Below are 16,329 nucleotides of genomic sequence, written 5' to 3' on the forward strand. Positions count from 1 at the left end.
GTAATTTAAAATTAAAATATCGCTAATAATTATTTTTGTCGTAATAATATGAATAAAGGAAGAAGGTCCAATTTTCAGGATATTATTAGCTACCTATCTCATTCAAAAGAAGAAAAAAAAGTGATAAAGTTTGAATATTCTGATCTTTTAAAAGAGAAAAATGATTTTGGGAATGTACATATATTTAAATTATATTTTTCTTATCCATATAAAAGCATGACAAATTTCAAAATAGAAACAGGAGATCTATATATTTTGCGTGAATTCAAGTATAGTTTGTGTGCGTGTTAAGAAAAGTAAAATTAAATATATATTTTTAATATAGATTTTAGAAATATTTTTTTCTTTTTTAATTTTTATATCAAATCATACTAAATCATATAAAATAAAACAGGTGAAATGATATATTATAGAACGAATAACAAATTCTACAGACAATTTTATTTTTTCCTTTTTAAGACGATATAAAGTGTCAAAATTCCCAAAATTTTAACCTGTTCAAAGTAGGGCATCAACAAGATATATATTGAAAATAAATTGGAATATAATAATTAATAGTAACTCTCGTTTGTTATCAACTCTTAATTAATAAATACAAGTGGGAATTAATAATTAAAATCTTACAATTAATTTGTTTCAAAAGTTTGACCTCTTTGGTCGTACAGTCTATTGATAAAGAATAGGTTTAGAATAATATATAAAATATATTTGTGAATTAATCAGAGTCGTCTATGTTTTGTATTGTTGTTTTAACAGCCGTTGGATCTAAAAGACTGCACGTACAACAATGTTGACTAAATTGAATTCTCTCTTTTACTTTGACTAATTGGATAATTGTATTATAGTCCAAATAGTCTTATGACTTAAAAAGGAATTTATATTATCAAAGTACGAGGGTTGTTACGTGTCCAAATTTTTTGTGTGTGTTCAAAAGTTTTTAAAGTTATAAAAATAAATTTTATTTGTCTAAATTGAAAATAGTTAAAATACTATATATTCAAAATTCTGATAAGTTAGCATATTTTGTAGTCAAATAATTGATTATATTATTCCTTACTTTTATTTTCGTAGTTTTTTGGGATGAATGGTGTGTTCAATAGGAATAATAGTAAAACGGTGTCAATTTTAGTTGAGTTCAAATTAGAAGAAAAATATTCTCTTCTGACTTATAATAGTTGATGAATTTTTTTTAATATGTATATTAAGAAGTCATAAATAAAAATATAATTTTACTAATTAACCTCTTTAAAAACTTCTTATTACAATTAGAACACTTAAAAAATAATAAATTGCAAACTGATATAGGAAAAAAATAAGTAATGTTCTCCTGATTTAGAAAGGTGGAATAATATGGGATAATTATTTTTAACAAGATGATTAATTAATATGAGACAAATGGAGTTTTCTCGCTGTAATAAATATGTACATAAATAAAGAATGTTAATTAAGATCTTACCAACTTCAGTTAATTATTATTACATTACAACAAATTAAAACAAATTTTAGCATCAATAAATATATAAATTGATAAAAAATCTTTATCGACATTAGTAAAGTGTCATTAGATTCAATGTCGGTAAAGACTTTAGGGACATATACAAAGAGTGTTAATTGTCTGTAAAGATTCATTTTTATGTAGTGCTAGATATATCCAATGTTACTATATATTTTAGCGGTATTTATAAAGAGAGCTTAAATATAATTTGGCACTATTAATTGCTCTAGAAAAATACCCCTCTATTTCATATTAAGTGAATTCGTAAGATAGTGCCTACTTTAAGTAAAAAAACATTAAAGGACATAATTTAAATTAATTTTTTTTTACCATCCTTCGCGAAATTACAAATATAACTTTATAAGTAGAGTAATTTATCTTTTAGAAAATATAGAACTTCATTAAAACAGAAGATAAATATGAAAAAGATTTTAAAGATTTAACAATTCAATTATTTTAGACACGAAAAGAACTTAAAGAATTTTATTAGTATGAAATATAGAGAGTATTTAATAGCAATTAAATTATTATCACTAATTGATTATCATTAAAAGTATTTTAATGTAGTGTCACTAAAAAGATAATGATGATAAGAATATAGTGATGTTCCAACTAAATCAATCAATGAATTTATAATTATGATTTTGAGATGTGTGGACGGACAAACTAAATTTTTTTATATCTTGAGACGAATCATGTTTCTTCTAATATTTCAAAATCAAATTTAAAATAAAAGCGACAACATTATAATAGTTCAATTTTAATTTCTGTTCAAAATTGAAAGAAGACAAGAAATGGTGTTTTGTTTTTTGTAATAGAAAAATACAGACATTAAATGATATTTAAGAGCTAACAAAATAAATTATTTCAAATAATGAAGTCACAACTTGATCAATAATGAAGTACATATAATATTACTTGTGATTATTAAATATGTGATTGACAGAATGAACATTATTATACGTTCTTCTAGATTTTTATTCAAGAATCTTGAAAATCAAAAGACTTGAACATGCAGTTCTTTATTTTATGAGTATATTCAGATGAGAAACCAAATATAATACTACTTACTTTACTACTACAATATTATTAGTTTAGTACTGATTTATTTAATTAATCTGATGTACGTGTAAATATTTTGTAATTAATTAGCACTTTTATCTGTCTATGTTCTATCCATGGATAATCTTAAGGATAAAAATTGTTGTTTTATCTGATAAGCTGTGTGTAAAAATCATTTAATCTTAGGATAGGATTAACTTTAGGTGGAAAAATCAATAAATAGTGTAGACTTAGATTTGCAATAGCCATTTTTATAAGCAATCTTAGCAATTTTTATGCACTTTAATTGTTTTAGTTTACTATATTATAAATTCTTAAAATACTTTGAATCATTAATTAATAAGGAGTATAATTTTGTAGCACGTTTTATGCATTTAAGTTCAAATCGAAATTGTAACGATATCAAACTTTGAAAAAGAGCTTTTACCTCATTCACTATTCAATAGTGTATTTTAAAGATATATGTGTGTCCACGTGAACATACAAAGTATTGCATGATTATAAATCACATATATACCTTTAAAATACACTATCAAATAGTGCAAGGGATAAAAAGTCATCAATAAAATTTGATACCATAACAATCGACCAAAATTCAAATATTTTTCACTTTATTTTCTCTAAAAAAAATTAAAAATTTTTTGTCAAATTTTACATCAAACACTCATTAATTTGAATTTCATACTTCAAGATCTAAACAAATAAAACGATAATCTCTTCGTTTTAATTTATTTATCTAATTTTAACTTAAAATAATTTCTCTTTTTATATATTATATAATCTTAAATTAAAAATAATCAATGAAATAAAAGTTTCAATAAACAATAAAAATTACAACTAGTCTATTACTGTTATATTTTTTATATTTTACGATCTTTATCGACTACAGCCGTTGGACGGAGGCATCTACCCACCACCTAGGAAAGTAAATGACAACACAAAATGACTGCAACCAACCTTTTACGGTTGAGATTTAAATAAAATACTATCTCGTCTCATATTATTTGTTATGATTTTTATTTTTAAAGTTAAATTATAAAAATTTTAATTAATATTTTAAGATATATTTTTCATTATATTAATATGTATAAAATTATAATTTTTAATACTTTTCATATAATTTTAGAATATCTAATTTTTTTGTTTAAAATATCAAATTAATGTGATCTAATTTTTCATTAAAAATTAGTCAAATTAACTTTGAATAAGTTCTGAAAGTAATTGATAAAGGTCAATATATTTGACTAAGTAAGTCAACTAAAAGATTTGGACAGTCAACAAAGTTATGGATAAACTAAAAAACAGCTCTAGCCATATTTGCTGACTGCTCTATGCAAACTACACTACAAATCATGGGCAAACACCCGTGCCGTTTCAAGCTAATCGAAATTCGAATCAAATAATATAAATTTAATTAATATTTTAAATTGTATATATTTATTATATTAATATAAGAAAATGATAATTTATGATAATGCTTTTTATATAATTTTTGAATTTGTAGTTTATCCTTAGAAAGATAGTTCAAGCTAATCAGAATTTAAAAAAATATATATTTTGTTATAATGATGCAAGAAAGTTAGAATTTATAATAGTATTTTCTAATTTAAATTTTACATCTTTAAAAGGTTCGACAAGCGGCTAACGTCGGGTTTTATATTTATTAGAGAGAGTATTGAAAATATTATTGAATTTGACGCAAATTATTAGTTTCATCTATAATTTTTGATTTTTTCAAAAACACCTTTTTACTTGACTAATAAAACTTAGATTCACCCCGATTATATTACATGACATAGCAAGTGGCCTTAAACTCTTGTTGGAACATGAAACTCTTAATAAAAAGCTGATCAGAAAAGTATTGAATTAGGATTATATTTCACTTATGTTATAATATCAGTATATATTTAAGTTCAGTTAGTTAGATAAAAAAGATATTTCTAAAACTGCTGATAATACAAAAATAAAATTAATAGTTCACACAATATTTAAAAGCATTTTCAATAGTTCTCCAAATTTATTTTTATTATTTCATACAAATGGTTTAAGTTAGTTAATGTTATTAATATTAACTTTATCCGGAAAGAAACATAGTTAAATGTATCGCGCATTTCAATGCTTTTGCACAATTCTTGTCTTTTTGATTTCTCAATTATATTTAAAAAGTTAACATATTGATTAATTTGAATTTGTACGGTGCAAAAACTCATACGTAAAAAGAAAATATTTTTTGAACAAATGTTATTTGTATTAAGGTTTCAAACCAAAATACTTTAGTAAGAGATAAAAAGGATCCATTCCATTACAATTTTTATTGGCATAAATAATTTTAGAATTTAAATTATATGGATTTATTTTTAAAAGTTTTTAGTATTGAGTTCAAATATAGATTTATATCTATTATTTATTATATTTTTAATAACTTTTTACATATCACTTTATAATTATATAAAAAATATTGAGTTCAGACGAAATTATGTCTTAAACGTTGTGATCCACTCCTGTTTACTCAATCTACCTGCAGTGTGTACGTACTAACGATACTACTATTCTCTGTTGAAAATATATACTTGATTAATGGTACTTCTATTCTTATGTTGAAAATGTATACTCAATGAGTATGAATTGATATTTCAAAGATATTTTTATTATAATTTAATATTATTTTTACTTATTAATATAGGTTATGGTGTATTGGTTAAAGTATTTTATTCTTAATTAGAGATTTCGTGTTCGAGTTTTAGGTGTGGTGAAAATTCTTTTTGGAACGCCACCCCGGTATGGACCTTGTAGAGCGCGATTCAAATCTAATCAAAGCTTCAATGTGAATTTCGAACACTGGGGGGGAAACCAAAAAAATATTGTTTTTACTTTGAGTTCGAACACTGAAAGATTAGTTTGATTTTTTATTCAACAGCCTAATGCAAATTCTTTTTTGGTTTTTCATCCGGTGTTTCGAGTCCATATTAAAGTCTCGATTAAATTTGAATCGTGCATTGCAGTATCTATTCGGAAATGACACTCCCAATAAGATTTTATCTATATTCAGGGCCAAACCCAAAATCTCAAGTTAAGGATGAAACAGTTTTAATAGCTACTATACACTCAACCTAATATGAAATTTTATTCACGCTCACATTTGCATAACACATTAAAAAAGAAGCTATTTCTAATTAACACTTTTTTCATAATCAAAACTCTAATTCTATACTTGTGATTAAAAATAGAGAGATTATCTATTATCTATCTCCGCCGCACTCTTTGATGGTTTAATTATTCATTTAATAGTGAAAATGGAGTAGAGAATAACTTAAACTTTCTAAAGGAAATTATTTGTTTATTGAAACCATTCTGTTTGAAAGTTGATTTTTGGTCTATTTTGGGTGTTGCTGCCTGATGAATTCATCAAATATGAAAATATGTCATATCATATATATTGAAAATTGTAGTAAGTTTGAAAATTTTGTATAAAGAAATAAAAAGAAAAATGGCTTACGCATTTTTTAATTTTCAAATGTACAACAAGTCTTGTAAAATAAAATAAAAATATACAAGAACGTGACTCTGATTTCTGTAATTCAAAACCAAACATCATCTTTGGAACAAAACTAACAGCTTTTTAAAAGTTTTTTTATGTTTTTTAAATCTTTTTTTCATCTAGTAGTCATTATTTGGAACTATTTATTTGATTGACAAAACTAAAAAGTTGTGACGAATTTCTTGATTTGAGAGTACCGTTGTTTGAAAATGGTTAATGACTTTATGTATATATATCATATCATTAGTTGAGAATTGATATTTTATTGAAATTTCAATTTATTGAAAAAAAATAGATTGTGGACGTGGCAAAATACTGGGTAAATACGTGGAGCATGTGATAATTAATATTCCTATACTCCAAATTCTCTATATTTTTACTATTTCATTCTACGAAGTAATACTTCTTTCATTTAGTTTTTTAATTAGTTATATTGAAATACAAATATTCTTTCATCGTATGACAAAATTAACTATGTATATCATTTTTTTGATAAATAAATTCTTGGCTAGATTTTAATAATCAAATCTAGACAAAGCGCTTGAATTTCATATCGTTTGACAAAATTTGTCTCAGCATGACAATAATTACTTAAGTTATAAGTTTTATTCTATGTAAAAGGTAACCTTTACGGTATTAACAAATAACAATCTGGAATTAGCTTTATCTCGTATATATTTGACAGCTCTAGTAATACTGAGAGTTTATTCAGAACAAAAATAAGTTTTAGTAAAGAATATATAGGAGGTTGCTACTAAATTTTTAGGAATAAAAACTTTACATTATTATTTGCACATAGCTTTTTAATATTTAATTATAATAATTGACATATATTTTAAAATTATTTAACTATATAATGTAGGGCAACTGTCACATATAGTAAATTATTTTTTAATATTTGCATGTTATAACAAAGTATGCATAATTGAGCTCCATAGCAAACAGGTATATGTATAATTTGTTATACATATACAATTGAAGCGAATTGTATAAAATGAACTACGGAGTATATAAAACGAGAAAGAGAAAAAGACTTGGGCAGAGAATTGTATAAAATGAATTGTATAATTAAGTGTATAGGACGAATATATACAATTTGAATTTATAAAAAACGAGAAAGGGAGAAAGGCAAAAGAGACTTGGACAAGAAATATACAATTGAATCAAATTATATAAAACGAGAAAGAGAGAAATTATATACAATTTAAACTTGTATAAAACGAGAAAGAGATAAAGACAAAGGAGACTTGGGCAGAGAAGTACTTTTATTGTATAATTATAAGTGTGTAAGACAGAAATATATGCATTTGCATGTGTATATGCAATTTTCTCTCACGTTATATAATTAGAAACACAATTTATACAATAGAATTGTATAAAGCAAGAGAGGGAGAGTGGCGAGCGAGAATATAAGGGAGAGAGGGACTGACAAACAGTTTACTATGAAACACAAATAAAACAAATGATAGCTACTATATTTATTTTATATTATTAATTTGTCATTCTATACGATTATTCCTATAATTTATTATAAACATTTAATAAAATAACGATTCCCTTTGTCCCAAACTAATTATTTTCTTTTGGAAAATAAAATATAACAATTAATTTGGACGGACGGAGCACTTGTTTGGTGCTTGAGGTTCAACTATAGTTTTTCTTTTCTTGATTAGTACACTGTAAATATTCCTCACTTCAGTAATAAAATAAAATTTTTGGCTAAAATCATTCTAAGTATGATTTAAATCTAAAGTATATATATTATATAAGTGAATAAAAATCATTTTGCACTATCCAAACAGTTGCAAGTTTCATCCTTTATTTTTTCTTAAGAAACTCACATCATCGCTAAAAAAAATGTGTCAAGTTGAATTAAAAAATGGACGCATGGTTAAGCTAGTTAAGTTGGATTATTTTTTTTAAATTTTTAGAAATTGAGGGTTTAAATCATATTCAGATAAAATATATTCAAATTCTAAATATTATTTTCAAAAAGTATAGCCAAATACAAACTCCAACTTCAAAAATTTCAAATAAATTAATAATTTTTTTATCTCATAACAAAACGGTACGTAATTTCACTGAATTTTCAGCATTTATGTACATTGTATGAAATGTGAATTGCATTATAATTTATATATAACGTAATACATACTTAATATTTTGTTAAAAATAATTTCTAATTAACTGGGCGTAATATTTTTAAAATGAAATTTTTTATATAATCTTTCTAACAATCGCACCTACTATATAAAAATTTCAAGATTTATGCATTGTTGCAAGTCAGTTTACTTGATAATGCAATAAATATTTAGACTAACAACACACAAAAATTAAATTCTGGGAACGAAAGATTCATTTGTTATTCATATCCTTATTCGTATTAGGTAACTTTGATTTTTTCGTCGTAGCTAAGACATGATCAAATTAAAAATAAAAAGATCTTTTTTACTGATTCAATTATTTTCTTAATTAAAAAAATAGAATAAAAAATGAATCTTATTATTATTTGTACAGTATAAAGATGTTTTTTACCCACTTAAATAATATAAAAATATACGTTAAATTTGAGTCATATTTGAGCAACGTGTCTAACCAAAATCTCTCATAAAGTACGACATTAGATTCCAAACTTAAAGCTCCCCAACCAAAAATGCATAAGTTGGAAGATTAATACAATAAAGAAAAAATTAAAATAAATTGCATACTCATGATGATAGCCACTAACTTTTTGATATTATATTTTCCTTACCTTATTTGGAATAGGAAAACGAACACTTGCTCTAAAAATGTTTAGGTTGAATAGATTGGGGGAGGGTGAGTGGATAGGGAAGAGGGGAGGGGTGGTGGTGAGGTTGAAGGCGAAGTTTGAAACGTAAATTAATTTACGTTATTCTAAATTTTTCAACTGATTATCTGACATAAAGAAATAATATATAAAATAATAATTTTTTCTATCAAACATTTTAATATTAGATCAATTTTTAATTAATATTTAAGTGAATAATTTTTAATAAATTCATAAATCATAAAATATGTAAGTTTTAACATCACGTTATACGTATAAATATAATACACTAGCTATACGTATAGATGTGAACTCCTTGATAATATGGTTCGTAATAAAATTCTACTAGTTGGATAATATACGTAAGTTTGACCTTTTTATTTATTTAATAATCACTATCACATTATTGTCTTAATTTTTTGGATAATTATTTGATTCGTTGATTTCATCAACCACAGCCGAAAAATGAAAGAAAAAACAAATTCATTACTTCACCCAAAATAATAACTTTTTTCTATAAGAAAACAACTTCCGTCGGATAATTCTATTTTTTTTTTATTACTATACAGGGCCCACTTTTAGGACTTATTGCTTTGTTCCACGAGCAACCTTCTTCCTCCTCTTCGTCGACGACGCCGATGAACAATGCTCCGGCGACATTGACGATCTCTTCGATCCAACTCTAACAGGATCCGGTTCACCGGAATTAATCCTCAACGGAAAATTCAGCAATGCACGTGATCCCCGCATGCGAAAAGCCGCCTTGTCGTAAGCCAACGCCGCATCCTCCGCCGTCTCATATGTACCGAGCCAAACTCGTGCTCCATTTTTCGCCGGATCTCTAATTTCCGCCGCGAATTTCCCCCATGGCCTCACTCTCACACCTCTATAATGCTTTGCCTTTGGCTTCGTCGTCGTAGTTGTCATCTCAACCGGTGTTTCAACTTTCACCTCCGCCGCCGTCTCTAATGGAGCCACAAATTCCGGTAAATTCCACATTTCAGGTGATTCGATTGACATTTGTGACTCTAATTTAGGGATTATAAAATCAGAAGTCTCGAATTCAAATCCAAATCCAAATCCTTCATTAAGAATATCATTTTGAAAAATTTCAGGTGTATAATCAAATGAATTACTAAACATATTGGATTCAATGCTGTTGCTCCGGCTGAACTCTGAGGATGTTGAGTTTTCAGAGCTCGTTAATGGAGCTTCCCAATCTTCAAGTAAGTATCTTCTAATTGATTCGAGTACTGAAAAATCATTTTCTAGTTCACAATTTGAATACATTTTGAATTTTGGTTATGAATTTTTATATCGAAGCGAATTTAGTACAAATAGAGCAAATCAAGAAAAAACAATAGGAAGTTATGAGTTTTTTTTTTCCTGGATTAAAGCGGGGAAAGGGAAATATTTATATGAAATTTGGTTCATGCACGGGTGGGAAAATTTAATAACAATAATGATTAAAATATTGTTTGTTTGGAATTTGAGCTTTCCTTGAAACTTCTAAATGGAGAAAAGTTCTAAGTTTTTGAGAGGGAAATAGAGAGTTTCAATAAGCACGTGTTGTATTTGAAAATTGGAAATTAGGTATTTTGAATAATACTAATAAGATAAAATTACTGAGCCGCATTTTTCTAGTAATTCACTATTTGTCGTAGACATATGGAGCATGACTTCCATTAAAGTCTTTCTTTTGCTTTTCGTTAGAATTATGATATGATTGATCGAGATAATATTATGGGAGGTGTGGAAGTGTGTTGTTGGATAGGTTTGGTGATAATTTGAATAATTGTATATGTTTTTTCTTTCATTTATTGTTATCTTAGTTTTTTTTTTTTTAAAAAAAAAAACAATTTTATTGCTAGTATATGTTATTTTTTTATTTCGATTATCATATTTTTTTGGTATTGTTATTTTTTTTCTCTTTCAATATACCATGTAATGCTTTCCGTTTATGTTTTTTCAAAAAGAAAAATGATTAGTCTTTTTCTTGTTGAAAAAAGTTTATGATGATATAAATAGAAGCACAATTTTTTTGAATTGGTAGCATTCATTAATACCGTTAAAGACTTTTAGTGTTATGTATAGATGGAGGATAGTTGAGATAAAGTGTTTTTTGCGTACCTCTTTTTATTTAAAAAATATTGTGTGAGATTATTTCTCTCGATATTCTACTACACTCTCATATATACCGTTAAAGACTTTGAGTGTTTTGCGTAGATGGAGGATATTTGAGATAAGTGTTTTGTGTGCACCTCTTTTTCTTCTAAAAGAATTGTGTGGAATTATTTCTTTCGATATTTTAGTACATTCTCATATAGAATATATAGTCGATTTGTCATTTATTTTTGTAGATATAGTTTGATTGATCAAATCACGTTAAATATTTATGTTTCTTCTGATATATTTCTCATTTGTCTTGTTATTCCGGTCTTTTTAGATTTATATTTACTAACTTTCATATGCTTAATTATTTCAATCTTAACATAACCTGCGTATTTGCACAAGATAGGAATAAAATTTGGATACATACTATTCTCGTCAGACCAATAATTCGAATGGACAATAAGAAAAATCCATGATATTGAAAATGAAATTTCATGCTATGTTTTCAATATTTAGGCTCATCCCTTTCATCTTCAAATATCAATATCTCAATGTTGATACTTAGCATTAAGGTCGTCATTACCTTGTTTGTATTTGTCTGCAGATAAAGTAAAATATTTCTCTTGAACAAAGAAAACTTAAACACGAAACTTTTAAGTAAGATTTTCCACTTACTTTAAATCTTTTAGGTTAATTAATACACGAATTGATAGTAAAATAGGAAATTACACTTGTAAGTTCCTAACAATAATAACATCAACTTGTCTAGTTTAAAATTCTTCATTTTAATTCCACGTCAAGAGAGAGCCAAAATGTTGGACAAGTAAAAAGGCAAATATCTTATTGGACCCTCAATTGACATTGTTCATTGATTTTAGACAAAAATGAATTTGTCATAGGGCGTTAATTTTCTTGTATTAAAAAAAAAAAACACAAATTGTCCCACTTGTTATATTAATTAAAAATTAACTAGCTAGTCTACTATATAGTTGGTCTCATTTGCACACGTGTCTATATTTAATAGTTTAGTTCTTACAAATTTAATCATTTGAATCTCTCTTAACCTTGTAATAAAATTCTAGTCAACATCAACGATGGCTAATTGGTTGTATGGTACTTTCAGGAATAAACTCCTTATTTGATAGGACTTGTACGCTATATCCTCTCAAATTTAGACTTACAAATGTAAAATATTTTAATTGTGTTAGTGACCAATTGAGCCTCTTCTAGTCGATACATATAGTTTTCTTTGTGTACTACTATATCGTTTGGCTATAGAAAGAAACTTATAATGCATTATTATAGAGTTCTATCGATGTAGTTTGAAGCTTTATAATAAGGAACGAATGTAAGGTGCGAGAGGATGTTCACTCGTGTTTTCGGTAGATCTACATTTCCCTTTTCAAATACTTCAGCATCTATTAATTTTGTATCAAAATAATTATATTTATATTAAAAGTTAAAAAGTATTGAGATAAAATTAAAAAGTGAGTTGCCATGTAATAAGTAGTGTGATTTGGCTCAATGGTCATAAGTGGGTGCTTAAGGTTTATGTGCATTTGTGTAGGCATTTCTTAAAATTTTTAAGACAAGTTTTTCTTAATTCTCTTCTTACTTTCTCTAGCTGTTTTTCTGCTTTTGTACTTTAATATGATCGTCTCTCTACGAGTCATAAATTTTACTTATTCTATTTTGTGATTGATAGCAAGGGAGCATTCAAAATCTAGATCCATCACTATTCGCAGCAAAACATTATATTATATACATATATATGTAGTAGATTTTTTATAAAAAACATAATAAATAAATTTGTCATTTAATTTATTTTAGTTGATCGGCTTTTATGCCTTTCAACTTTGGGTGAGCACAAGTAGACATTTAAACTGATATAAAATTGAAATGTAGTCATATGCATCCTAACATAATACACGTAAGATGTGACGTAAGACACAATATTATCATATAAGACACACCACAATGGATGAATGTGTCAATTCGTTCAATTCTATATAAATATAAGTGATTACTTACGCAAATTCAAAATTAAAAAATATATCACATGCGTATATTATGCCAGTTAAAATCGAGTTAAAGAATAAATATATCTTAACAAAATGTAAAAGATCAGATCAGTATCTCAAGGCATTCAAAATGCATTCAAGGTTCAAAATTCTTATTGATCACATTATATTTTACCTATTTATAATTTGCATGTTTCATATTTGCCTTTTTTTTATAGTTTGTATTTAATTCTCATTAAAGTATTTTGATGTTAATATGTTCTAGTTAAAATGATTTCTCATACGTAAAAATAAAATTTTCTTATTAAAAAAACATAAAACAAAAAAAATTAACAAGAATTAAAAAACAAATCTCCTCTACATCAACGTAACACTAGGAACATGTACTACCCCATGTGTCGAGCCGTCAAGTGACGACACGTTAATGATATTTATTGAACTTTTATTTCTATTAATTAATTAACTAATCCAACTTTATAAAATATAAAATTGCTAATTATATTTGCTTACATGAACATTAGCATAAACAACAATATTTTTTATCTGCTTCTAACTTTAACGTACGTTACTAAATTTGCAAGATTTGGGAAACAGATGAATCTTAAAGTATTTCTTTTATATATATATATAAAAAAAAAAGCCTCCACACACACAAATAAATAGAGAAAATAATTTAAAGACGATGGCGGTTCTATTCATTAAGACAGTTCTGTCATTTTCTAAATTGATTAAGAATAAAAACTGTACTGTGTTTTTTCTTTTTAATTTTAAGAAGGCTGAATTTTTTATTTTTTTCATTTGTGAAAAAATGTAACATGTGCAGAGGTGATCATACGTGATTTATATAACACAAATTCACATTATCGAGGATATAATTTTAGATAGAAAAAAATAAAAATCGCGTACTTGGATAGAAAAGTTAATATGGACAAAATATTGTTTTGTCACATCACGCGTGGAAGTTTAGTGCTTTCGTAGGAGTAATCGCTCGTGCCTTTAAAGTAGTTTTTATTATATGTTGTTTATTATATTTCGATTATCACATTATTTTGTTATTGTTACTGTTTTATTTTTCTTTTACTTAAGTTTAATACATATTAACTGAGAATCTTTCGAAAATAGTCTCTCTACCTCCATAAAACAGTGATAATTTAGATATGTTTATATCCTATTTTTTTCTGTCACACTTTGTAATATTCCAATGGATATATTTTTATTGTGATTTTTATAACTAAATTAAAAAACATTATACATATCATTTAGACATCATTGTGTTTCTTTTTAAGCAAGTAGATATATTGAATTAATAATTCATCAACAACTTTATTCAAAATTTTGACCAAATTTGAAATATATTTATAAAGACTACTTGTAATGTTTTTACTTTAGTCGCAGAAGAACGTTATGACATTAATGAAGAATGGCACACAAGACGATGCAAACCAAATTGTATTTGCTCTATGACTTTGACATAAATTTATATTACGTATTAATATTCAAAATTTAAAAGAAAATCCTAAGATGTCAAAAATAAATAAAAATGTACAAACACAGCCTCTACATGCCAAAAATAACAAATTAAACATGCATTTTTGGCCGCATTATTTGAGGGACTATTTAGCTTTGAACTTTTTGTTTTTTTTACTTCTATCTGTCACACTTATTTGCTTTTAAATAGTTATCATATTTTACTTTTCGAGAGATATTAATGTATTTTTATAAAATTAAAATCCTATTATTTGACTCTGAAAAAATATATTGACTCTTCAATGAATTTTGGAGGGACTTTTGAGTCTTTGACAAATTCTCGGGGCTACAATTAGAAAAAGGAAAAATTCTGCAGTGAAGCAAAATTATACTATTTAATTATTTATCATAGTTATAATTTGCTATAATTATCACTCGTGACTAACATTCTACATTAATTAATTGGGCTGACTTTGAGTTTGTATAATTAGTCAGAGTATACAAATACATATTTATAATATACAATTATCTAACTGATATATATTTATAGTTCACCTCTCTACCACTCTTTGTCCTCTCTCGCTCGCCCCTCTTCTCTCTCTCCCAATCTCACTTGCCTCTCTCCTCTCTCTCCCAATATCCATCGCCTCTCTCTTCCCTCTCCCAGTCTCGCTTTCCATATATACAAATACATATGTATAATATACAATTATCTAACTAAATATACATATACAATTCACCTCTCTCCCACTAGTTGACCTTTCTCGCTCGCCTCTCTCCTCTCTCTCCCATTCTCCCTAGCTCCTATCCTCGTCATAACATGTAGCTATATATTGTAATTATCAAATTATAATAATGAAAAATAATTAAGCTATATTTAAAGGGCTATATGCGAAAGTTCTTCCTAATAAATAAAGTTTTAACATTTCTCCACATGTGTGGTCAAAAATTTATGTCCAGAGAATATATAATTATAATTACGTATACATAAATGGTTATTGGAACTCTGGAATAGATCTCACTAATTTATTTTTCATGCTCAAAAGTTAGCATGTGTAGTGTATGTATGAGCTTGTATTATAATTTAAAAACCTTTTTATTTCTTTTTCTATTTTAATGTAAGATTCTGAAATGTTGGTAAGTTCGAACTAATTAGTAAGTTTCATGCAATTTTTTTATTTTTATTTTAAAAAAAGAAGTAAGTATCGTGCGAAAGCTTATACAATACTTCTTATGTCTTATATTAGTTTATCATTTTTTTACACGCATATTAAGAAATTATAAATAAGAAGATAATGATAATTTTTACATCTTTAATATTTTTAAAATTTTTAAAAAAATAAATATGAACACTTTCAAAAAGAGCTAATTCGTGCAACGGTAATATAGGAAAATTGTAATCAATACTTTCTTAATTTAGTAGGATGTACGACTAATATGTGAAAATTATTTTTAGTAAGACAACTATTTTCAATAAGATGATCAACTAATACGGGACGGAGGGAGCAAATTGTAAGAAATGATGAATCAGATAACAAAAAATATACATATATCAAAAGAGACTTAATACTTTAATATGGTTTGAACGATCAACCTACATTTCATTAACAGATATGAACGATTCTTTTATTTCACTAAAAAAAAGGTCGATTCATACAAATAAAACGATGATAACGCTTGTATTCACAAAATTTTCAATGTCCTTAATATTTATAAAACGCGAGGTCAATTAGATGACAATTGCAAAATCTTAAAGGATAGTAAATCGGAAAACAAAGAACTCCATACAGACACTACATAATATTTTGATATGATATGACTATAGTAATACATATAAAATTCTAAT

At 26.0% G+C, this 16,329-nt stretch overlaps 1 protein-coding gene across 1 annotated transcript; it reads right to left on the reverse strand.

Annotated features, from left to right (window-relative positions):
* Positions 1-9,240: 9,240 nt before the first annotated feature.
* On the reverse strand, positions 9,241-10,393 carry ERF-A1 (ethylene response factor A.1). The gene has a single exon (XM_004245758.5). The coding sequence runs from the start codon at positions 10,171-10,173 to the stop codon at positions 9,469-9,471; it is 705 nt and encodes a 234-aa protein (XP_004245806.1). The 5' UTR covers positions 10,174-10,393; the 3' UTR covers positions 9,241-9,468.
* Between the last annotated feature and the right edge of the window lie 5,936 nt (positions 10,394-16,329).

The sequence above is a fragment of the Solanum lycopersicum genome, chromosome 8, assembly GCF_036512215.1.
Source record: "Solanum lycopersicum chromosome 8, SLM_r2.1".
Classification (NCBI taxonomy): Eukaryota; Viridiplantae; Streptophyta; class Magnoliopsida; order Solanales; family Solanaceae; genus Solanum; species Solanum lycopersicum.